General features: G+C 48.5%; 1 protein-coding gene across 3 annotated transcripts in view; it reads right to left on the bottom strand.

Annotated features, from left to right (window-relative positions):
- LOC117871998 (solute carrier family 22 member 13-like) overlaps nt 1–26031 on the bottom strand; it is a 57818-nt gene that overhangs the window by 27785 nt on the left and 4002 nt on the right. For 2 of the 3 annotated variants that reach the window (XR_004644376.1, XM_034759925.1), the window contains exons 3-9: nt 23993–24147; nt 22806–22974; nt 22235–22355; nt 18128–18222; nt 17190–17404; nt 15449–15557; nt 14744–14953 (exon numbers count right to left, since the gene is read on the bottom strand). Coding sequence is in view for 2 of the 3 variants with exons in the window: in XM_034759925.1 (XP_034615816.1) it covers nt 14744–14953; nt 15449–15557; nt 17190–17404; nt 18128–18222; nt 22235–22355; nt 22806–22974; nt 23993–24147 (1074 nt within the window). In the remaining variant the exon portion in view is untranslated. Of the gene's footprint in view, nt 1–5668; nt 6079–14743; nt 14954–15448; nt 15558–17189; nt 17405–18127; nt 18223–22234; nt 22356–22805; nt 22975–23992; nt 24148–26031 lie in introns of those variants that run through there. The other variant, XM_034759924.1, reaches the window with a different exon arrangement.

The raw sequence follows: 26031 nt of genomic DNA, 5'->3' as shown, positions 1-26031 counted from the left end.
CTGAATTGGCCACAAGGACTACCCTGTCTTTTCTCACCACTTGAGCAGGGCCTCTTCATGTTGGAGCTGAAGCACAACATCAGGACAGCACACAGAAAGCTTGAACTGCTGTTTTCTGTGTTATAGTGGATTCAGAGAGGCCTTCAAGCGCCAAAGATGTCACTTTACTAAGCTTTCGTGGGCAACAAATTCAATCAGAAACCAGAAGGGAATAGCACTGTCATTTGAGAATCTACCTCTCCTTGTTAAAAATGACAGCAGTGGAGATCCAAACTGTGCAAAGAAACAGAATTTCCCATCACTTTTCACCATGTTGTTTGTATAGCACCTAACAATAATCCTTGACTACCTCCTGCCTTCAACACTGGTGATCTCTCTCCGCCTCCTCCACATCCTGCCCTCCTCTTGGCTTTCCTAGCACCTTCCTCCAATGGTTTTCCCTTGTCAATCTAGCAGCTTTCGCAGCATGTCCTTTGGCAGTTCCTCTTCTTTGGCCCATCTCCCCTTCTCAGCGGGAGTCCCACAAGATTCTCCCTGTGTGGGTGCGTGCCTGTATATGCATGCATTGCTCCCCTCTACTAGATACTCCATTCTATGCAATAGGCCCTATATACTGCTAATAGTGATCTTCCTTTTTCTAATGTGCAGGGGTCCTGTGCTTCTTGAGAGAAGTTCTATCCCCTGCTGCTGCTGTGACCTTCAGCGGGGCCACACTGTACAACTTAACAATAAATGTCACATCTTTGATTGCCATGGATTTGTTTCACGTGTAACCCACCTCCCTCCCCCTATGGGGTTTGCCAGCTCCTGGAGCTCTGGACTGAGCCTTTAGAAGATTGCTGGGAGTGGGGTCCGCGGGCTTTGACAGCTTAGTTGGAGTCAGGGTTAAAACAGACAAAACTAGGAGCTGCCGCTGGGACCAGTGAGGTTTTATGCATGGGGTGATCTGGACAACCAGTCCACTGGACAACGACAACCCAGGGCTGCACAGCCCTCAGCAAGTTAACAGAGGAAGGGCCAGCCTGACAAAGAAGGCGTCCCTCCTAACTGTGCAGGAGGCTAAAGCAGGATGGGTTGGGAGCCTAGGTGCTGCCCCTGGGGGATTGAGTCCCGGGGGGAGTTGCAGAGCAAGCTCACCCTGCACTCAACCCCCAGTACCAGCTGCTGCGACACCTGTCCTGCAGGTCTGGCTGGGCTTGTCACTGCAACCCCGGGCACAGGGTCGCAGCACCGCTCAGGTTTGGCCCAGCCCCCCTGATGGTGGGGTTGACAGGCCCACATTTGAGTGAGTGGCATGTCACGGTGTCACTCACTGACATTTGGCCCTGCGACCCTTTGTCAGACCAAACCTGAGCAGCACTGCGACCCGGTGCACCAGGAGCGGGGTTACAACACACAGAGCCCAGCCAGCCCCCTGGGAGAGGAGCCACGTGAACCGGGACAGGGGATTGTGTGGCTCAAAATGGGCTAGTCCTGCAAAACCTGGGGCTGTTGGGAGGTCTGAGAAAGCGAGTTTAAGTTGGGAAGCTGGGAGAGAGGCAGGCAGCGCAGCTCAGGGAGTCCCTGCCACATTCCCACTGCCCCCAAAGGAGCTTGCGCTGCTCTGAGATCTAGTTGCCCGGATCCAGTGGATCTAGTGCCCAGAGACGACCAGTAACTCTTGACGGGGGAGGCACAATTTAAAGGTTTTGGGGGAGGCACTGCATCGCCTCTGGCCCCTTTCCCACTCCCCCTGCGCCTCCCACACCCAGCACCACCACCTCCTCCTCTCCCCTCACAGCTCCTTCCTCATTTACTTCTCCCATCGCCTCCTATTGTGAGCGCAGCGTGGGGCAGAGCAGGCTCCAGACACCTACTGCCGAGCAGGGTGAGGAAGGGATGGGACTCAGCGGGCTTCTCCGCACCCTCTCTGGCCGAGCTGCACTGCCAGCCCCATCTCTCATCCCAACTCTGGGCATCTTCTAGCAGGCTCAGTGGGAGCTCTAGGTGCCGATGCCTTTCCCAGGCACATCCCCCTCCATCGCGCTCAGCCCAAATCCCACCCTGGCAGAAATCGGGGCGGGGGCGGTATGTGACCCCATGTGGCCCCCACACTCATCTCCTCTGGCAGTGATCAGTACCTAGAGAGATCCAACCTGCCACCAGCTATAGAGGGGGAGGGATAGCTCAGTGGTTTGAGCATTGGCCTGCTAATCCCAGGATTGTGAGTTCAGTCCTTGAGGGGGCCATTTAGGGAACTGGGGTAAAAATCTGTCTGGGGATTGGTCCTGCTTTGAGCAGGGGGTTGGACTAGATGATCTCCTGAGGTCCCTTCCAACCCTGATAGTCTATGATTCTATGATCGAGGGCCAGGCGAGAGCCCAGGATTGCAGATCAGGGAAACCAGCAAGTCAGGAGAGATCCCTGCCCCACTCGGGGGTGAAGATAAAGTAAAGGTGATTTTTGCAACCAATGTCGCAGCATTCCAACTTTCCATCTCAGGCCACACAAGCTGGGCCGTGCCGTCCACCTCGGGGAGGTGCCAGGGAGGAAGCTGGTGTTAGGAGGTGGAGAATTGGGTTATTTATAAAATGTTTAGTAATGATTAATCCTTTCCTTCCCCAGATCTGAGTTTTCTGTTCCCAGTAAAGCTCCCACCCTCTGTTTTGCTGTTCAATTTGGTGAAGCATTCCTTTGCTGCAGTTTGTTGCATTTACTGTTTCTCCACTTTGCACTGGGCTTTGCACTCCAGGCCAGCTTGCAGTATTACCCTGGATGTCTCAAGGGACATCACTTCTGGGTATGCGGCAGAGTGAGGAGTCACCTTGAACAAAGACACTAGGCGCCAAGAACAACAAAGCTAAACAGGTCCCGACCTGCACAAAGGAGTGGGGAGAAGCCACTCCAAGTACGGGGGATCCCAAGTAGCTGGGAGAGGAAGGGGAGGAGGCTTAAGCCACACCTCAGAGGAGGGGGCTACACAGATTTCAACACTTCTTTCTCCACATGAATCCTCTTATCCCAGCTGTGCCGGGTCTAGTCAAAACCACAATGGGCTGTAAAGGTCATGTGATTTCCAAACGAAACAGGTGGAGAGACATGTGGGTAAGCACCTGAAACAGTCCTCCTGAGGGGGCAGGGGTTAGGCTGGCTCATTGCCCACTCTGCCACACTATGCCTGTGCGACCTTGGGCTAGTCACCTCCCCTCTGCACGGCATTTCCCTTCTGTAGAATGAAGATAAATATGCTCTTTCCCCTGCCCATTCTCTGTCTCCTCTATAGGGTCTTCAGGGCAGGAACTGCCTGTTATGTGTCTGTACAGCACCTAGCACAATGGGGCCCGGTAACTTATTGCTACTTAGGAAAACTTCCTGTCAGGGTGGTTAAGCACTGGAATAAATTGCCCAGGGAGGTTGTGGAATCTCCATCATTGGAGATTTTTAAGGGCAGGGGTAGACAAACACCTGTCAGAGGTGCTCAAGATAATACTTAGTCCGGCCTTGAGTGCAGGGGACTGGACTAGATGACCTGTTGAGATTCCTTCCAGTCCTATGATTCTAGAAAAATAACAACTCTGGCTCAGACTCTTAATACACTATTTTGGGCTAGTGAAACAGTCCCAGTGTACATGACTCCCAAACCAACCCCCACCCCCACATTCCCAAGCCCCCGTTACACAAGGCCAACTTTAGCAGATGTGAAGTCCAGCATCTGCTGCTACCGGCACGGGTACAGACATTTCTGCCACTGTTTGTAATCCTCAATTGCCGCCTTTACACTGCAGCAAATAATTGCCAGAGTTTATGGTAAATAAACCATCGGTAAGAAGGAAGGAACAATACAGCCAGCACACTGGAGGTTTTTATTTATAAACAGAGTTTAAGCCAAGAAGTTTGTACCAGATGTTGAAAAAGGAGGAGAGCCGCATCTCATTAACAGTACACAGATTCTGCTCCATCTCCAACCCCTTATCCCTCCCCTGCCTTCGTCCCTGGGCTCACCCTCTCACACAAAAGCCTGAATGAAGAGAAGAGCCTTACACCATCACCTGGAGATCAGACAACCATTGGCTTAAGGGAAGTTGTCAATACAGCTCCCAAGGAACGGGAACACACCAGCACTCTCACCAACAAGGGACCCAGGACCTCCCCACTAGATTTTACTGGCTATGAGGGGCACAGGCCCCATCTGTAGGTGAGAGGAAACCTAAGAGAGCCAGAATCTCAGTGAGCAGATGTGATACTTATTCCTCCTGGTGTGGTTCTGCTCCTACCTCTGAGTGATTTTATCCACAGAATAAGCAGGAAACTCCTCACAGTAAAAACGCTTTCACTCTGCTTTAACTGCGCTGCCTCAGGAGGGTGACCAGACAGCAAATGTGAAAAATCAGGATGGGGGTGGGGGCGGTAATAGGAGCCTATATAAGAAAAAGACCCAAAAATCGGGACTGTCCCTATAAAATCGGGACATCTGGTCACCTGCACATCTCCCGAAACAGTCCCATCTTTAGTGGTTTTGCAGACAGTATGAGGGAGGAAGATGAAGTCTTCTTGCAAGTCCTATGCATGCACCAGTTATGCTGCAAACAAATATCCTCAGAGCTGCACTGCCTCTGCCCTATGCCTGTATCCCTAGCAAGTTATCTGCATAACAAGGTGGCCTGTGAGGACGCACTAGTGTAGGGAAAGGACAGGTTTCCCTTCATAGGAAATGGCAAACGATGATCACAAGCAATTAGAAATCATAGTGATGGGTGCGGCATAAGAAAGGGAACAGACCATCTCCCAGATCATCACCAGAGCAGGATATAGTCTGTATAGCATTTTCTCCTGAGAGATCTCAAACTCCATGAGGTTCAACAATCTCCGTGGTTGGGCAAATTAAATAAGGTGCTTCCCTACAAAGTGAAAACCTGCTTCCAAACAGACCCCCCAGAACTCAAAGGATTCCCCACAGGTTTTCATGTCAACAGCCAAGCAAGTGACACCTGAATTGCTCCCCATTAGCTATGTTGGCTGATGGCTTGCCATTCTGCAGCAAAAACCTGATTAGATTTTTCTCCCCATGGATAACTGAGAGCTAGATAAAAGCAGCAGGGTTTTATGCGAGTGCAGAGTAAGAAGAGAATTAGAGTTGAAAACACTACCGGGGTTCTGAACCGGCTCTGAATCATAACCCGCCTTAGCATTTTTTTTTTTATTTGGACCTGCCCCCTGCCTCTTATAATAGCGAAAAGGACATGATCACCTAGTGTTGCAAATACATTTCTTCAGGGGACACCAAGCAAACCACTCAAATTAAAATGCAAGTGAAATGGTAGGCTAAAAAACCCCTAACTTTTAAACGTGACTGGTGTTCTGACCCCATGCACCAGGTGGCAATGCCACTCATTCAGCTTTGGACCAGCTGCCCCTCCGTTATGCCAGCAGAGACAGGGCTCTGCCATTACGCCACCCTGCTCCAGTCAGGGGCCAAGGGGCGGGGGTGGGGCTGGGCTTCTTGCCCTCCCATTGTTGTGCCCCTGATGAGTTTTATTCACCTGCACTCAGACTTGGGAAAGCAAAAAGAACGAGAAGTACTTGTGGCACCTTAAAGACTAACACAAACATTTATTTGGGCATAAGCTTTCGTGCACTAAAACCCACTTCATCGGATGCATGCAGTGGAAAATACAGTGGGAAGATATATATACACACAGAGAACATGAAAAAATGGGCGTTGCCATACCAACTCTAACGAGACTAATCAATTAAGGTGGGCTATTATCAGCAGGAGAAAAAAAAACTTTTGTAGTGATAATCAGGATGGCCCATGGGACTTACTGGGGAATGCTAAGAGGGAGCACATGGGGAAGGCAAACGGGAAAGAGGAGAACAAGAGCTGGCAGAGAACTATTCTGCTCCAGGAATTACTGTAAATAAAAAACCAAGCTGAATCCACTGCTGGCTTGCAGACCTCATTCCCAGTACAACACTACGTGGTCTTTGATTCCTCAGGATCTTTTAGCTGTTCGCTGGCTCAGCTAAACGTGCGTGACCCTTGTGTGTCCTACATCTTGGTCGCCATCTTTTAGTTTCAAGTGTCCATTTTCACTGGCCCTAATGAAAGGGAATATGGTTAAATACAGCAGAAAGACCCTTTTCAATATTACAACAGCTTTTCCAGCTTTGCCACTGGCTTGCTGTGTAGCCTTGGGCAAATGATTTAACATTTAGAACATGAGGATAATGATACTTCTCCTCTCTGACCAGATTATGGCCAGGGCCGGCGCTTCCACTAGGCGACCCTAGGCAGTTGCCTAGGGCGGCAGGATATGGGGGGCGGCATTTTGCCGTCCTTGACGGCAATTCGGCGCACTTCAGTGGCGGGTCCTTCACTCGCTCCGGGACCCGCCGCCGAAGCGCCCCGAAGATGCTGAGCGGAAGGACCCCTGCCACCGAATGCTCTGAGGAGGAGCACTGCCGCCTAGGGTGGCAAAAACCCTGGTGCCACTCCTGATTATGGTGCCAACTCAGGGACACCAGCTCCTGAGGGTGCTACAAAAAGAAACAGGTGGGATTCTCTCTGATTAATGGACTGGGGAGCTGGCAGGGAGTGGCTGTATAAAGAGGAGTGACGTGACTGTGTGGCAGAGAACTTTCTCCTGGTGAGCGGGGGAGGAGCTAGTGGAAGTTGCTGAACATTTCCGCCAGCCATCATACAACCGGATATAGTTTCACGGACAAAAATGAAGCACCAAACACTGCGGCGTTTAATCTCAACTCTTCGGGGAAATTGACCAGAATGCCTGGAATAATATGGATACTGGACAGCAGAATAAAAGCCACTTTTATTCCAGAATAATCAGTACAGGTCTGTCTCATCTTACGCGGGGGTTCCATTCCGCGGTTAGCGCGTAGCCAAAACCCCATTGAGTTCAATGGCGGGCGAAATCGCCCGCACTACAGGCATAGTATTAAAACTGTTGTTTTTCCTCTTTTTTGTTTTTGCTGACCGCGTAAAGTTAAAATTGCGCATGTTAAATGCGCATAAGATGCAACAGACCTGTATGCTATTCCGGAACAGAGTCTCTACCCAAGGAACCTTTCTGAAATAGCTATTCCGGTCAATTTCCACATGTAGACAAGCCCATAGCCCGGCTCCTATTCCACTTGTCCCAAGCACTCTGCAGGAACAAATCCCACTTGCCCCATGGCTGATCAGTGAGCCTGCCTTACCTTGAACCACTGAGAGCACATATACTTTTTCCGCTCCTCCCATCCCCTTCTCCTTTCCCTGAACAAAATTACAGCTCCCCCTCCACCTTCTCAACCCCTCTTACCAGCGTCAGAAGACGGTGCTGTGACGTTGTGCAGTCTATATGGTTTTATAAAAATATGATAAGTGAATATAATGTAACTGGAATATGCTTCATGCAAAAGGTCTCGTTAGGAATCGTTAAAAAGTTTATAATCTACTGAGTGTGATCATGCTATTTGTATAAATGTACCACTCTTGTATCTAAAACTAGAAATATGAAATATAACTCTGAGGGCCTATTGTCATTATGTAAAGGGTGGGCCATTAATGATGGTTTGGAATCTTGATGACTCCCATTAACCAGGACCATTGTCTGCAGATAGCTGCATTTACCTGTGAGTCTTCCTGTAGATGTGTGTGCTGGCAAGTGAGTAATGAAGTCTTGCAGTGACATGTGATCATGTCACCTGAACTGGAATCCATCTTCTTTAACCTGGTGCTTTTCCAGTGAGGGGGGGGGTGGAAACCCAGAAGGACAAAGGATTCCCGCCTTATGCAAAAGATATATAAAGGGGTGGAAGAGAACACAAAGGAGAGAGGAGCCATCATGAAGAATCCCCTAGCTATCACCTGAGCTGCAACAAGAGCTGTACCAGGGGAAAGAATTGTGCCCAGGCCCGGAAGGTGTCCAGTCTGAGAAAAAACTTACCGAAGCATCTCTGAGGGTGAGATTTCTGTATTCCGTTTGATTAGGCATAGATTTGCACATTTTATTTTATTTTGCTTTGCTTGGTGACTTACTTTGTTCTGTCTGTTACTACTTGGAACCACTTAGATCCTACTGTCTGTATTTAATAAAATCACTTTTTATTTAGTAATTTACTCAGAGTATGTATTAATACCTGGGGGAGCAAACAACTGTGCATATCTCTCTATCAGTGTTATAGAGGGCGAACAATTTATGAGTTTGGCCTGCATAAGCTTTATACAGGGTAAACCGGATTTATCTGGGTTTAGACCCCATTGGGAGTTGGGCATCTGAGTGCTAGAGACAAGCACACTACTGTGAGCTGTTTTCAGGTAAACTTGCAGCTTTGGGACAAGTGATTCAAACCCTGGGTCCGTGTTGGAGCAGACAGGAGAGTCTGGCTCAGCAAACAGGGTGCTGGAGTCCTGAGCTGGCAGGGAAAACAGAGCAGAGGTAGTCTTGGCACATCGGGTGGCAGCTCCCAAGGGGGTTTCTGTGATCCAACCTGTCACAAGTGCTCTGCTCAATAACAGGAAGCCTCATGTTCACATCCCACTTGACCAGGCTGCTGCCCCTGCTTCCTGACACAGGAGTTGCTTTAGTCTCCGTGGCAGTTGCTGATGCATATTGCATCCCTGTAGACGTTCCGGGGTGGGGCTCGTCCCTCACAGGCAGCAGCTGGGAGCCAGGCCGCCTCGCTACACGAGGCTGGGAAGCAGCTCGGTCTTGCACGCCCAGGCCTAGGTCGGGCGGGCAGCCCACCATAGTATAGGGCTCAGGCCCTTAGGCAGGGTGAGCGAACAAACAGTAAGTCCAGGGGCTCAGGCCCTCAGGCAGGGGCTGAGCAATCAAACAGTTAGTTCAGGAGGTCCAGACCCTGGGTCAGGGCGGGGCACAAACAGTCACAGCTCAGGCCCTTTGGGGCAGGGGCTGAGCAACAAACAGTTAGGGGGCTCAGGCCCTTGAGTGCGGGGGCTGAGCAACAGTACAACAATTTAAGGGGGCTCAGGCCCTCAGGCAGGGAGGAGGAGAGACTGCCACCCGGCGTGGGGTGGCAGGGGGGAACACAGGCCCACTCACTCCACTGTGTTCCAGCCCGGGGCCCTATCCACAGCAGTCCGTATGCCGCGCAGTCAGTGGGGATCCTGACCGCAACACACTGACATGGGTTCGGGGTCTGCTATCCCCAGGCCACTTCCCATCTCCTCCTCCATGGGTACCCGCACATCCTGAGGCTCATCTGCCGTGTCCCAGACCATGAGCTCCTCCGGGCACCGAGCGCTGTGTAGATTGGTCGGTTCCTCCAGACCCTCGGCGGGGGGGAGCTCAGGCCGCTCCTCAGGATACTGGGCTCGGGGCCGGCTTGGCCAGTCCTCCTCAGGATACCGGGTTCTGGGCTGGCTTGGCCAGTCCTCCTCAGGATACCGGTCTCTCGGCAGGCTCGGTCCCAAGGGAGCTCGGGCACCAGCATCTGGCCTCTCCCGCTGCTGGCCAGCAACTGAGCGCTGTGGCTTGGCCTTTATACTTCCTGTCCCGCCCCTTGACTTCCAGGGGGCGGGGACAGGCGGCGGTGACTCCGCCCACTCTGGCAGCTGTTCTGGCTCATCCCTCACAGGGGCAGCTGGGAGCCAGGCTGCCTCGCTACAATCCCCCTCTAGTTCCAGGACCAATCGTGCAGTTAAAGGAAGGAATGAGTAATGGAATGCTTAACGGTGTTATACTGTTCGGCCACAGCATAACACATGTGGCGCTGTGTGTGAAAGACCTTATTTAAAGCTGGCAGAGTATTAAAGGATCTTATAATAAACACCTCTGCTGTGTACAAGCAAGCTCTGTGATTGTCTATATCTGGTACAGAAGAATGTGACATGGTGTCAGGAGTAAACTAAAACAGAAACAGGAAGGAAAACAGCAACAAAGGTTGCAGGACCTCATCAGCATGCCACTCTTCAATGCCTCAGAGGACCTCAGCTTTGACAAACCTTCAGAATGGACAGACTGGAAACAATATTTTGTGTTGTTACCGAGCTCAGCAAAGAAACTGGAGATATACAGGTATCTTCTTTAATTTATGCAATGGGGAAGTACATAGCATATCTTTAAATCCTTTGACTTTACTGAAGACAATCACAAAGATGACTAAGAAAGGATTCTGGCTATGTTTGATGTATACTTTATACCTCAGAGAAATCTAGTTTATGAAAGAGCACGTTTCCACCAGAGAATTCAAGATCCAGGAGAAAATGTTGGTTTAAATAAATAAATAAACAAACCACATGCACAAAAAACAGGAGCTCTCTGCATACATTGGCTGAAAACTGTGATTTGGGGACTGCAAAACATCAGACAGAGGCTGGTTACTGGGTTAACAGATAAAACCTTTCACAGCAGGTACAAGTGAAGAGAAGTGAAGCTCTAATTGGTTCTTTGTTGAGCAGTCCTGCTTATAAGCTTGACTCCACAGCAGATCTGCATGTGCTCAGTGCATAGCATGCCCACAGCAGCGCTTGCCCTTGTTCCAGTCCTTGCTTCAGCCTGCTTCCAGTCTCTGCTTCTTCTTGTTCCAGCCCTTGTTCCAGTTCTGCTCCAGCTTCTGCTCCCCTCTGGCTTTGACCCCCAGCTCTGCCTCTGGCTCACAACTCTGGTTGGCCTCTGACTCTGGCATTCAGCTTCCGTTTATCCAGTAATGATCCCTAGATTCATCTCTTGCTTACAACTCCTGTTTACCCCCCTGCCCCTGGCTCTGGCATTTGGATTCTGTCCATCTAGTACTGACCATAGGCTTGTTTCCTGGACTCTTCCCACCCTGGACCCAGCTCCAGCAAGTAGGCCACCGAACTCTCACTTTCACCACTAGGCATGATGGCCCAATCGGCAACAGTTTAAGCAGCCCAGTGCAAAGGCTAGGGACCCATCTTACTGTCATGGACCAACACTTTCCGGACAGATCTGGTAGGGGCCATACAGAGCTTGCAGTCACAGGTGTCCACCTTACAAGCCCAGGCGGCTTCACCGGCAAGCCCAGCTCTTGCCCCCCAGGAGCCAAAGATCCTGCTCCCAGACAAATTTAGTGGCGATCATGCTCAATTCTGAGGTTTCCCAAACCAATGCTGGCTCCTCTTCTTGCTTCACCCCTAATTGGTTCCCACAGATAAGGGCTCATCACTAGTCTGCTCACTGGGGAGGCCATAGCCTAGGCCTCCCCGCCCATGGAACAGTCCAGCCCCATCCTGGGCCAGTTGGAGCAGTTCATTTAGGCCACGTTGCCTATCTTCAGTGACCCCTCCACCACACCCAAACCACTGAAGCCATGCTGCAAACGCTACAGCAAGAGTGTCAGTCAGCTGCCCAATACGTAGCCAAATTCCGTTGCCTCTCCATGGACACTGTGTGGAATGACTCTGTGCCGCGTCATCAGTTTTGGATTAAATGATGCTATAACAGACAAACCAGCACAGGTCAAGCCCCCCTCCCATCTCGATGACCTGATCGACCTATGTATCAGAATTGATGACCGCCTTGCTGAGAGACACCATGAACATGGCACAGCCCCTTGAGCCCAGAGAACGCCCCGGCCTCCCATCCTTCAGCTGCACACCCCACGCATGCCACAACCCAGCAGACCACTTTATTTGCAAATTATGGGTTCCATTCTCAGTATCACCCCGAAATCCCCCTTGACTTGCCAATGTCCATCACTGCTGACCTCACCGCACACATCCACCAAGTACATCAAGAATTCAGGTACTGATTAGAAGAGACTAGGCCAGCGTACAAGTGCCACACCAACCAACACCATCAGCTGACCTCTAATCACAAGGTAGGGGATAAGATCTGGCAAAACCTGAGATCCATTTGCGAAACTGGACCATAAATATTTGGGGCCATTTGCAATTATTGAACAACTTAACTAGGTAACCTTTTGATTGCAGCTGCCAGAACCCCTTGAGACCTACCCATGTTCCACATCTTCCTCCTAAACTTTTTCATCAAGAATCCCTTCCCACAATGCACTACTCCTTCCCCTCCACCGATAGCCATACAGGACCAAGAGGAATACATGGTCCAGCAGATTCTGGACTCCCGTCAAGTCCAGGGAAGACTCTAATATCTGACTGGGAGGCCCAGAGGAGTTTTCATGGGAACCTGTGGAACACATCCAGACCCTGGACTTCCTGTGCACCTTTCACTGGGCTTACCCCATGAAACCTGGCCCAGGGTCTCCTGGGAGGCAACCCTGAAGGGAGGAGGGTGCTGTCAGGGACCAGACCAGCTAGGAACAGCTGCTGGCCTGCTCCCTGACTGTGTTACTAGGCAACCAACGAGCCCAGCTGTATTGCCTTAGAACTCAGGGGCAACAGCCCCTGATTGGCTGTTGGTTGAGCAGTCCTGTTTATAAGCCTGGCCCCCACAGCAGATCAGCTGCTGCTCAACACATACCATGCCCAGAGCTGTGCTTGCCCTTGTTCCAGTCCTTGCTTCAGCCTGCTTCCAGTTCCTGCTCATTTCAGTCCTGCTCCAGCTCTGCTCCAGCCCCTGCTTGCCTCTGGCTTCAGACTTCTGGCTTCAGATCTGCCTCTGGCTCACAACTCTGGTTGATCCTGTGGTTCTGGCATTTGGCTTCTGTCCAGGAATGGCAGAAGGTCCCTAAAAGTGGGGGAGCCACTGGCGTCCAAACCGTGGCCCTGGCCCCTCTACACTGCCCCTTCCCCCCCAAGACCCTGCTCCCTGCTCACTCCTTTACGCCCCTTCCCCCCCTTCACTCACCCTTACAGGAAGTAAAAAGTGGGAGGGACATGGCCCCCTAGTCTTCCCTGTTCCAGTGCCCCTGCTTCTGTCACTCTGGTGCCAATTGCTGGTTCTGCCTCTGGCTTATGACTCTGGTTTACTTCCCCTCCTCTCCCAGTTCTGGCATTTGGCTTCTGCCCCTCGACTTGTTTCCTGTATTCCACTCAGTCTGGATCCAGTTCCAACCAGTAGGCTGAACTCTTGCTTTCACCACTAGGCGTGACTGCCCACATCCTGGTCAGCAGTACGGTGTCTAGAACCTAGTGATTGAGTTCATGTCAAATTGGACATCTCCAATTTGGCGTAAAGAAAAAGAATTCAGCGCCCAGATCATATGTGATTGAGACGGACAGTGGAGAGTTCAACAGCAACTGTCAACGACTACAAATTATTCTTCAGGAAGATCAATCAACACAGCAAAAACTCTACAGATTGTGGATGCAGAACAAGGCGACAATGACTCAAATTCCAGACCAACTACAGCCAGTCATTGCAACTAATGGACAATCAGGTGACCAAGTTGTTACGCATTTGGATCATGTAATTAGAAAACCAGTACAATTCAGAGACACTGAACTTCAAAGACAGTGTGAACGTGTATACAGTAAAAGCTGTTATCTGACACTTTATCAACCAGAAAGCTCTATTAACCAGCATTTCTGATATCTCCCAATACAAATCTTCAGTCTAGTACCTGGGACTAGTATACTGCCCAGGAGGTTATGCAATTGCACATTCTGACCTCTATTTTTAGGCAAAAGACAAGTAAGCAAGCTGATATCAGGGATTTATTCAAAAAAGCAGCTTCCAGGGTGTGTCGTAGGGTCGTTACCGATTCAGCCCAATCTACTACACCTTCTACCTCTACAATGATAATTGATGTTAATAATGATGACCCTGAGGCACTGCAAGATTCTGAAGTGCCTTCTGAATCATCAAAGATTAAATTATGTTCAATATAGTTGTAGTGTTAAGTGTACGTTTAGTGATCTGGGTGTACGCCATGCGCTGCCCATAGTGATATGTAGTGTCATAAGATAACCTGTATACACCTAAGTGCTTCAAGAAACCAACCACTCTGCAGTGCAGTACTACTACTGGATTGGCGCGTACCTGTCTACTATTTTATACTTTATTCATTTTATTGTATTCTAATTCTCTGAAAATTGGTATTCCATTAGTAAGTATAACTCTTAGTCAACCAGAATTTTTGACTAACCCCCGCCCCATACCTCCAACATGTCGGATAACAAAGCTTTTACTATATTTTGTAAATGATAGAAATGTAGAACTAAAAGGGGGAGATGTAATGGAATGCTGTTCAGCCACTAGGTGGCACTGTGTGCAAAATACCTTATTCAAAGTTAACCTTAGCCATACCTGGCAGAGCATTACTAAATCTTATGATGAACACATCTGGTATGTATGAGGAAGCTCTGTGACCAGTCCATATCTGGTACAGAAGAACATGACAGAATCGGGGTAGATTCCTGACAGGGTAGATCAAGACTTGCTTCAAGCAAAAGTCCCAGTCAGATTCTGGCACAGGGGCCCCAGGGGTTCCTCCAAAACCTAGGAAGTTAAGCAGCTGGGGACTTGTATTTCCCTAGTGGCTAGTCCCCACATTTTCTACACACCTGACTCCCTTTCTCATCCCACAGTCAGATTGCTTAGTCTCTTCCTTTCAGAATTAGATCCTGTCAAGCCATCGGCTTGTTGAGTACTGACAGTGCAGGTGGGTGAGTTGTGCACTTCATTCACTGATGGATCTGAAAGAGCTGGCAGCTCAGTTGGGGACAGCTCCTTGTTTCACCTCAATGCTCAAACACTTTGTGCATTGCAGAGTTTTTCATGAGCTACAAGTCAAGCCTCAATGCTGCCTTGAAGAGCATCGAAGAGGGAAGCAACAGACCCCACCAGTGCCATTTAGCCATGGGTGAAAAGATGAGGAACATATAAACATCTGCAGACATGTTCTGAGGACTCACCACTGGCTCTCCTTAGCTTCCTCCGTGTGATCCTGAAGCTCTTTGTCACGCGTCTCTGGAAGCAAGAAGCAGAGGATTCCTGCAATCACTGGAGTGCTTCCAAATATCGCCATGGGAATAGCGGGATGGTACTTGTCCAAGAGACTAATCAGAGGGGAGATGATGCCACCCACTCTGGATGACATTGAACACAACCCCACACCAGTCTGCCTGGTAAGAGAGCAAAACATGGAAGGTGTAAACAGCATGCATTAGAAGAAAGTCTGTGCTTATGGGGATGTCTCCAGGGGTTTACATCCTTGTTCTAGTCGACAGCTTGGGAAAATCCCAGTCCAAGCCTTGATCAGCACCCCACCCGCACCTTCCACAATTGTAGGTAGTGCTAGAGGAGAACTTAGGATCTTTAGCCTTTATAATTTTGGGGGAAATCTCCCATCTTTGCATTATCATTAGAAAAAGCTATAGCATAGATGGGGCTCCAATGTTTGGAGAAAGCTGCTTAAAAGCAACCATAGGTCCTCATTCAGTGAATTCTTGATCACTAAGTGTAATTGATTATTGACCTTTCAGCTTCTGATCACAACGATCTAGTGAAGAAAATATTCTTTCAGCAGGCCTTTATCCAAATCCTCTGTTACCATATTAAAAGTTTGTATTAAACCCAGTTCCTGGGCTAAGGCAGCATGAAAAGTAAGGACACTTCACCTGATGATGGTGGGGAACAGCTCTGCAGAATACACGTAGGAGATAGAGAAAGAGGCCGCGATGGCAAACTTCCCTATCACTGCCAGCGTCGTGACCACCACCGGCAAATCTAGTGGCAAAAGGAAATGCTTTTATACAAAGCTTATATGGGGAGTTTGCTCAGTTTGTGCAGCTCCACATACATCTGCCAGGAAGAAAAGCTATTATACATGTACAGAATATGGTGAGAGCTCCACTAAGGAGCCCACCTCCAATGGGCATCACCATAACCAGGGACAAAGGACAGTTCTGCTCTGAAAAGTGACTCTGTACACGTGGCATCTCCACGTTTATTGTACCTCACTGATCAAATACACTCAGGGTACCAAGTGCAAAGACCTTTGCCCTAACTGCCAGCCCTACAAACTCACCCTGGATTCTGAAAGGTAAACCGAGATTTTTTCCTTCTGATCACCATAAGCATTAATCAAAGGTGCCACAGACTAGATTACGCCCTCAGTTACACTTGTGTAGCCCCATTGCCTTAAGATTATATGTACTCATTTACCCCACTGTCTTCACATTGCTCCCTCGATCGCACCTGTGCAGCTCCACTACCTTCAGATTAGGCCCTTGGTGAAATCTGCAAAGTGAAGGGAAGAATTTGACCCTGCAATCAAATGTTTGTAATTCCACGGTTTATTTATGAGTCAGATTAGAATCCAACTCCCACAGCCAAGTTGGATCTGCAGAGCTAACAGCTATGAAATTTTAGTTTGGGAATTGAAGTCAGTAAATACAACTTGAGATGCATACAGGGAGCCGATCCGTGGGTTAAGAAGGAATCAGTTGTACACAGTCACTTGTCAGACCAGAGCCACATTTTACAGAATCCCCAAGGTTTCATAGAATCATAGGACTGGAAGGGACCTCGAGAGGTCATCTAGTCCTGTCCCCTGCACTCATGGCAGGACTAAGTATTAGGACTAAGTATTTCCAGTGCAACGTCAGCTAACTGCCAATTAAAGGCAAACCTTTATTAGATGATCAGTTGCAGCAGTTCCCTTAGACAGTTACTTAAGATAATTTACGCTGTAGACTTTCTAGAAGCCAGATAGAGAGGTGCAGTGACTCACACTGGTGCAATCAATCAAGTTCCGCCCGCAGCTGACTTCAACAGAGTTACTCTAGGATTGAATTTATGATGATACTTGATACTTCAGAAGGGGATTTTCAAAAGGTACATATGAGAATTAGACGCTCCCACTTCCAATTGACTTTCAGAAGGAGCGGTGCGCAAAACTGCCATTGTGCCTTTGAAAAGCTTTCCTTGAATGTCCTTTAATTGAAAAACCCTGACGGGTAACTAGCCCAGGGGAATTCAGATTTTCTAATCTACCCAGGCAACTGTTTGTCACTACTGAAATCTCTGGCTATGCAATGAACCCCAAGCATTGCTTACGGATGAAGCAGGAACACAATGTTGTTCAACGGAGCTTGCTTGCAAAAAAAGGGGAATTTTAAAGAGCCAGAGAGAGAAAAAAGTAACGCTGAGAAAATTCAGTTGATCATTGGCCAGTCAGGTGCCATCTCCGGAAAAGGTGGCTCAGGCATTGAAAGCAAGTGTTAGGAGCCAATAGAGAGGGCCCCAGTCAGCTGAGCTATGAAAGGAAAGAAAATGGAGGACAAAGGAACGTGTCTGGGACTCGACTGCTCCAGGTACCGGGTAGGTTGGGCTGCACTCCAGGGACTTGCTGTGTACCTTTGGGGATGCGGGTGATGATGAGACACATGGCTCCACCCAGCAGCAGAAAGCAGCCCTGGCATTTCTTCCTCCCAAACCACTGCAGCAGGAAGATACAGCCGAAGCGAGCTGGTATTTCAACAGCCCCGAACACAAGCTGCGTCAGGTAAATGTCCAAGCCAAAACTCCCCACGTTAAGGCTCAGGCCATAGTACACCAGGCTGTTCACAAACCTGAAAGCAAAGCAGAGCAGAGTGTATTTATCTCTGAGTGTGGTTAGCCTAGATTGGATCCTAGTTTCCATAGGGATGAGAAATACCCACTAGCCACATCTGCACTGGCACTTTTAATTTGTCATTGCTACAGCTGTATAGGTTTGGGCTGTGATCCTGGGAGATCTCACAATGTGAGTAGGGTCAGATGAAAGCTCATTAAGTGACTAGAAAATTTCCATGCACCAAATCTGCACACACAAAAATCCCTTAGTTTTTTAAATAGCTGTTTGTGATGGGGTATACAAACCCCACATTGGGCAACAAGAGGTTAAAGGATTATTTTGGGCCCTGTCAGCCCCACCCCGCCACATCTACAGCAAATGCTCCATCTGCTGGAGCAATTAAAAGACAGGGAAACAGCTCATTTGGGCCGCAGAGTGAGAAGAGAGCAGACCTGTAGCCCACAGCTCCAGTAGTGCAGAGCAGAGGGAAGCCTAAAGTCTCTTACACAGCTGCCTAAAGGGGCCCTCCCTGAGGAAAGGGAGGACCCACCACAGAAACAATCAGAGGAAGTACCCCTCTTGCCCTGCCTGTGAATCCTGGACATTGGTAATCTCCTCCCCACAACCGCCCGGCCAGTCATGGAGTGCAGCCTTAACCACTAGGCCACGCTTCCCTACCATACCCCAAGTGAGGACCATTACACTGTTATAAAAATGGAGTAATGTTTGGACAACTTACCAGACATAAGCCATAACTAAAGTCACTTTCCTCAGGCGCTTCTTCAGGAAAAGATCCAGAATATTTCCAGACTTAACCTTCTTCTCAGGCGTCAGCTTCAAAATTCACAAGGCAAAAGGGTCAAGACATGAATCCAATTCATACTGAAGACTTTCACCAACGTCAGGGAAGTGAATGGGACCCCAAAAGTCTTCTGGTTATGAAAGGTAGAGCACTGTAGTCCACAACATGCTGGATTTACATGACCAAAGTATGTTTTTCCAACTGCAATGTTTTCATCACAAAGAACATTTTCTGACAAGTGAGTTTTGGGAAAATGTGGTAGAAATGTTGGGTTTGGTGTTTGGCTTTGGTTTTTATTTGGTTTTTTTGCAATGCGATAAAGAGAAGAAGCACTGAAATATCCAACAAATTCCATGGCATTTGAGTAAACATCTGAAGAGCCATTGTATGGCTTGAGAGCCTATGTACAACGTGTTTGGACACCATAGATGGACCACAGAATAGGGAGAGCCTGAGAATGGGCTAAAATGTTGTCCTTTTCCCTGATCTGCTTTCTACAACATACAGCCTTGGAAGCTGGAATGACTGTTCCATGGTAAGTTCCAAAATTTCAACAACAACAAAAAATAGTTTGAAATGGAATGAAAACTGCAATTTCAGAATCTCCTGTGGATCAGAAATCCCAAAACAACAGTTTCATTTTGACCTTTTCTAAATGTTTCCCAGGCTCTCCGAGCTGCCCAGCGCCTGGGAGCCAGGTCTCCCAAGGTTTTGGGGCTGCCAAAGAGCTGGAAGCCTAGAAGCCCTCACTCATCATCAGCCAGTCTGATGTGCTGCCCCAGCGCCGGAGACCCTGGAAGCCCCCATTCTATGGCATTGTGCTTGGCAGGCTGTCAAGTTGCTAGGCAGGCAAGCTGGCAGGAAACCAAGCTGGCGTTGAAACCTGCCTGGTTTCTGTCAGAATTCTGTTGAAAATAGACCATTCCTGTGGAATGTTTTGGTTTCTACAAATCAGAATTTTCTGATGGAAAAAAAAACATTTGTGTCAGAAAATTGCCAACAAGGTTCACTACGGAGACATGACTGCAACTCCATATAGGAACTTTGACTATGGTCCACAGATTTCCAGAGCAGAAGGGGAATATTATGATCTTCTACTCTGACCTCCTGTAGGACACAGGCCATAGCGTTTTAGCCAGTAATTCTAGCATGAAGTCCAGGAGTCATGATCAAACTTGAGTGTCTTTTAGAAAGACACCCATATTGATTTAAAGACTTCAAATTATGGAAGAATCCACCACATCCCTTGGTATGATTCCAGTTCTTTGAACTTCAAGCAATACCTCAATAACCACCTGTTTCATGAAGCATTTGAGCTCTAATGGCCACTTTGTGTAAGTTCTGTCTCATCTTGCGCATTGTCTTTCTTGATCCTTTACTTTTGATAGACAGTAAGCCCTTTGTGTCAGGCATTGATTTTGTGTCCAGCTGCAACAGTGACCCACGTAAGATTTATGTGCTATATCTGCATAATTCAAATTATTCTTATTAATCATCTGCTGGAGTTGCAACAAACCCATGGGCACAAATAGGCACTGCAGGCCCCAGCTGAACTGTGCACTTCCTGATTCAAGGACAGAATCCAGGATTTCAGAAACATAGCCCTCAATCATATGAGCTAAAGGTGAATTCTTTCCATTAGCCGTCACTTGTGATTGAGGATTTCATCCTTTGTCAGCCAACCACTAGAGGGCAACAGTCCTGTTCACTTGACCAAGCTTAATGCTGTATCCAGCAAATGACAAAGTCACACGGCTGCACACTAGTGGGACCATGGCACCTCATACCCAAAATAAAATCAGGTGATATAAATACAATGGACAGTTTTGAATCTGGGAGAAGTTAAAAATCCTTCTTACGTTTAGGATTAAAATGTAAAAGTGCGAGGGGGGCGGGTTACGGAGAAGTTCATCGTTTGCGTATATCTCCATACTGTGCCCTGGCATAGAATGCCCTCCCTGGATTGGTCTGCAAGGGCCACTCCCTCTCCTCATTAAGACCCAGCCTTTGCCATGGCATCTATATGGAATCATCCAGTTATTAATGGCTTGAAGGCCAGGTGGGGATAGCTAACATTCACTTTATTTACAATAATCAAAACAAAGTGCAAATGTAGGTATAAAGCCCCCACCCTCATTTGGCCAACACAAGGAATTGAACTTGGGACCTCCAGAACTAAAAGCATGAGCCACTACAGCTTGAACTAAAGATCCAGCTTTTTTACCTACTCATGAGACAGGTTCATATTCTCTGTGGATTGGTCGCAGCTTGCTGACACTAACCAATGGACTATGTATATAAGCATATAAAATGTGTACATTTGTATCCCTATTCCCCTCCTTTAGCATGTGATTTGTTTTATTAGATAGTAAGCTCTTGGGGGAGGGACCATGTGTTTGGACAGCACCTAGCAGAACAGGGCATGATCTTAATCAGGGCTTCTTGGGGCTACGGAAACAATAACATGAAAGAAAATACAACATATAAGTTACATTCTCCGAGGGGCTACGATCAATAAAGGAATAAAAATTGACACAGTTCTACCTTCAGCAAAATGACATGAATGAGTCATTGCCATTTTATTTATTGTTCCTTTCTGTTGTTTCAACAGAAGGTCCTGGGTCCTTTGATATCACACATGCATGGTTTTGGCTGGTAACCATGGTGTTCAACATGGCCAGCCAAGAATTTTTTGCCAAGTGCAATGGAAGGGGAATTCTGCATCACTGTGCAATGCAGAATTTTCACAGAACTAATGTTCTGCTCAGAATTTCATTTCCCCCCCACAATTGGTGCTGCAGAGCTGTTGGCTGCCCAAGGGACTGCTGCACCCAACAGAGTCTGGCTCTCCAGCTCGCAAATACAGGGCACTGGGAGGGGGGAGGGGAAGGAGGAGCTGGAGGGTTCTGGGAAGCTGCAGTTCCCAGCATGTCCTGAAGGAAGGAGGCGGCATGCAGGAAACTCTGTACTCTCTGGATCCCTGGGGGGGGGGGGCGTCCTGCAGCTTAGCTCTGGAGTGTAGTGGGTGTTGGTGTCTGGGCTGTGGTGGGGCATGGCTGGGCTCTGGGAGGTAAAAGGGGCAGTTGTCGGAGACCAGAAGGGCCAAGTTTTCCCCCAAGATGTGCCCAGCTGGCGCAAGTGACACCCAGACTGATGCACCCAACAAAAGCATAACAGACAAACAGGAACTGGGTTGTTGTAGGGGTTCCTTTAACTTTCTATTCCTGGGGGGATCTTTTTTGTTGTCTGTATTGTTACAGACATATTTGCTGACAGGAATTTTGAAGTAAATTACCAAAATAATTGAAAGTGATGTGATTATATTGTGTTATTTTGACAAATAAAATAAGCAGAATTTTAAAGTACTGTGCACAGAATTTTTAATTTTTTGGCCAAAATTCCACCCAGAAGAAATGATTTGCAGGACTTTTAAGGGACAATGCAGTCACTCCCTTATGGAGCATATGCAAACGGCACATCATATGAACGCAACCTCTGAAGTTCTCTTCCCCACTTTTGGTAAACAGGAGAAAATATTAGGGGCTTCTCTGAGCACAAGAAAACAAGATGAATTCACAGTGAGGATTGTTTGCTCATATGAGATTCGAGAATATTCGGATAATTCTGTTTCTAGGGGGAGATTTAAAAAAATTCTTAAGGAATTTAGACACAGCAGTCCCACTGACTTGAGACATGTGCACCTAAATCCATTAGGTGCTTTTGAAAATCCCCCCCACCGCCACCCCCATATTTTGGGATGTTTGCTAGAAGACAGAAAGAGAAATTCCCCCAAGAGTTGCTTATCAAGAAAACTTTTTTTTATGGTCTATATAACACTGAAACAATAAGGCCTGAAACTGGATGTTCAGTACTGGAACACAGTAAAGGGTTATTTATAGGCAGCACAAGAGTCATTAAAAACATTTTAAAGCATTTTATCCACTTATATAAATATTTATCTCTGTTTTACCCCCGAAAAAAATAGGTGTCTGAATCCTGCATACAATATATTTTGCAAACACTCCCCATCTCAGGATTTATTACCTGATCAAGCAGTTCTGGAGAGATGGTCCGTCTATTCACAGATGCTGCCTTTTGAAGTAGTTTTTTGGCTTCCTTTACCTTCTCTTTCGTCATGAGCCACCGAGCAGATTCTGGAAGGACCCTACAAAGCATGTGAATTCCAAAGAGTTCTTTGCTATCAAAACCCCAGTTACCCACTTAACTTCATCCACTTGATGCATCTTCCATAGTAGTAAAACATATTTGATGATGTGTGTTTACTACGGGAGATGTAATTCTGAGGCGCTATGGCTTGGGTATGAGTATATGGATTGTTTTGTTTCAATAGAAATAATGTTACTGTAATGCCAAGATTTTCAAATCTTGGTACCTAAAGTTAGGCACCTACATAAAAGTGGCCTGACAGCCAAAAATGCTGGGGGCCCAGCAGATCCCATTAACTATGTATAAACCTTTACAAGATATGGGCTATATTGGGAAGGACCAACCCTGCAATGTGTAGATAAATCCACTCTGTAAAGCCCGTGTATAACCTGGATCACAAATAACACTGCAATGCTTGAGAAAAGCTCTCTGGCAAATGCATGCTTACCATATGTAAAAGAAAAGACAAAATACAGGGGCAGATCCAGCAATCTGAAGCAACCTCCAGTTGTGAACGCCATAAGCTAAGCCAGCCAAAACCATCTGTCCAATGGAAAAGCAGCAGTGGGTAACAATTACTGCATGTGACCGGTAGGGGACTCCAACCCATTCAGTTCCTAGAGACATTAACACAGATTGAACTGCTGAGAATCCTAATGATTCAGCACCATTTAAAGGATTTTTTTTTCCAATTCCAAACTAGATCAGCTTTCATTTGGGGAATGTTATCTAGTAGCTAGAGCAAAGGCTCTGGAGTCAGTACTCTGGGATTTGGCCACTGGGTGACCTTAGATAAGCCACATACACCCAGGCTTTCAAAACGGACTAGCGACTTTAGGGGCTTCCATTTCCGAATGTTCAGTCAGAGTCATCTTAAAGGGGTCTGATTTTCAGAAGCTGTGTGCTCAGCACTTTTTGAAACTTGGGCCTCTTTAAGTTGACTCTTGTTGGGCACTCAAGATTCACTGGTAACTTTGAAAATTTCTGCCATAATCTCTGGGCCTCAGTTTACACCTTTGTAAAATGGGTATAAATAATAATAATAATAATAATAATTCCCTACCTCTCAGTACTGCTGAGAGGTAGGGAATGGATTCAGTTGTAAAATTTTAGACAGGTAAGGGGGGTGTCAGAGGGGATGGGGAGAGTGTGGGGGCCCCAGGCTGGGGCAGGGTGGGGAGGAGTCACACGGAGGGTCACTTGGGGAGGTCACGTGCCCCCCCCTTGTGTCCCTCCCATGAGTGCAGTACCAGCAAGAAATGATTTCTACTTGCACCACTGGAGATATTAATGACAAACTGAGCACAAATAAACCAATATTTCACATTCTCCAATTAAAAGCTCCTATGCTTTCTGCCTACCTCCCACCAAATATGTAAATACCCAGGCCAGATTCTCCTCTTTCCTTCACTGGTGTCACTCTCCTGACTTTAATGTGATTACTCCTGATTTACCCCAGTGAGAGAGGAAGATCAGGCCCACTGTATTTCAGGCAACATTCATTTGGTAGTAAATTTTTTAAAACATGTAGCATGTAATTGCACTGAACATTTGTCCATGGGGTCTTTTCATTGCTGTTTGTGAGATCACTTATACTGTGTAGCTAAAACATCTCTAGCAGCGAGGGAGTCTTACCTAAAGCCAGGATGCCTATAAAGATTCCAGATACAGCAGCACCCACAAAACATCTCAAGACGATGTAGACGTAGAAATTTGGCGCAAAAGCTGTTCCAACACCAAACGCCCCCATTATAAGCATGGAAAGCAAAATGATGGGACGCCGCCCAATCCTAAGGGAGGAAATGTTTTCGTAAATCTCTGAGACTACTGTCAGCTTTCACTCCTAATACAGCAGCTGAGGCACCTGGATACTGTAGTGATAGTCATCAATGTAAGAACTTGGCTAGATACACTAGTTGGTTGATATAGTGTATCCAGTATAAAGAAATAATGTTAAAGTGGGATTGCTGCAACATCCAAGTTCTGGCCAAGATTATCAGAAGTGACAAATGCAGGGCCGGTGCAACCACTAGGCGAACTAGGCGGCCGCCTAGGGCGCCTAGTGGTTGGGGGCGCCTAAAAGCCCGCTCAGGCGACGAGATGGAGTGGAGGTGAGCTGGGGCGGGGGGGGGAGGGGTGCGGGGAGGGCCGCCCGCAGTAATGGGGGGGGCGCACACAGGGGAACTGCTCCCCGCTCCAGATCACCTCCACTCTGCCTCCTCTGCTGAGCACACAGCCCCTGCTCTAATTCTCCTTCAAACGGCGCTGCAAGCCTGGGAGGGGAGGAGAATTAGAGCGGTGCTGGCGTGCTCAGCGGAGGAGGTGGAGTGGAGGTGAGCTGGGGCGGGCTCCCCGGGCGGGGTTAGCTGCAGAGGGGGGGCTCCTCTGGTGGGGAGGCGGGGGGGGCAGGCTTAGCTGCCGGGGGGGGGGGGGGGTTAGCTTGGTGGGGAGGTGGCGCAAGATGGAAGTTTCGCGCCACTTCCTTGCACCGGCCCTGGACAAGTGACTTCGAGTGCCCAGGGTGGGACACCTTTAAAAGGCCCCTTTAAGGTGTGTCAAGCTGGTCACCCAAAACTTGAGGCACTGGAGGCAGTGGGGCCTGGGGGACAGAGCATTGGACTGGCAATCAGGAGCCCTACGTTCTATTCCTGACTCTCTGACAGGCAGGATGACCTTGGGCAAGTCTCTTCACCAGTCTGTGCCTCAGTTGGAGAGAATGATGCATAGTTTATATTTACAACACCATCCCCTCCATCAGACACACGTTCAGTTCACCCCACTTCTGAGTTACCCTCTGCATCCTCCTGTCTTAGAGAAGCTAAACTCTTTTAGGGCAGGGGCTGATTTTTATTTTTATGGCACAGTGCACCTTCAGCAGTAAATAATAATAAAACTAACATAACAAAGGGCCAGAGCAGTGACCACTTTGCCTGCTTTGGGGAGGACGGGAGCACAAGTAGAAGAATGGGGTTGAGGAAGAGTGGGCAGAAGGGAATTGTGAGGAGACAAGTGAGACTGACGTGGCTAGGGCTGGGGTACGAAGAAATTCAGACAATGTCCTCCCCCAGCAGTGGCAAAGCAAGGTCCCACAGAGCCCTGGTGCAAGAATAGGTTAGGGGCTCCATTTCCATTTCTGAAATCCACCCCAGTCCAGCTTCCCGCACTCCTGCAGATCTCTCCACAGCCCCAATCCAGTTCGCCCATCCCCAACCTCCGGCCTGTCTTCCCCACACCCCCGATCCAGCCCTCCCATCCCCCATCTCCTGCCCAGCTCCCCTAAAGCCCCAATCCATCCCTCCTGTCCTCCACCTCCTGCCTAGCTCCTCCACAGCCACAATCCAGCCCTCCCACCCCCACCTCCTGCCAGGCTCCCCCATGGCCCAGTCCAGCCCTCCCCTCCCCCACCTCCTGCCCAGCCCCCCCCTGGCCCCAATCCAACCCTCCCATCCCCCACCTCCTGCCAGGCTCCCCCACAGCCCCAATCCAGCCCTCCCATCCCTCATCTCCTGCCTAGCTCCCCCACAGCCCCAATCCAGCCTTCCCATCCCCCACCTTCTGCCTGGCTCCCCCACCGCTCCAGTCCAGCCTTCCCATCCCCCACCTCCTGCCCAGCTCCCTCACTACCCCAATTCAGCCCTCCCATCCCCCACCTCCTGCCTAGACACCCCCCCCCC

The sequence above is a fragment of the Trachemys scripta genome, chromosome 2 (assembly GCF_013100865.1).
Source record: "Trachemys scripta elegans isolate TJP31775 chromosome 2, CAS_Tse_1.0, whole genome shotgun sequence".
In the NCBI taxonomy this organism is placed as follows: Eukaryota; Metazoa; Chordata; order Testudines; family Emydidae; genus Trachemys; species Trachemys scripta.
This window is presented reverse-complemented; position numbering and strand designations above follow the sequence as displayed.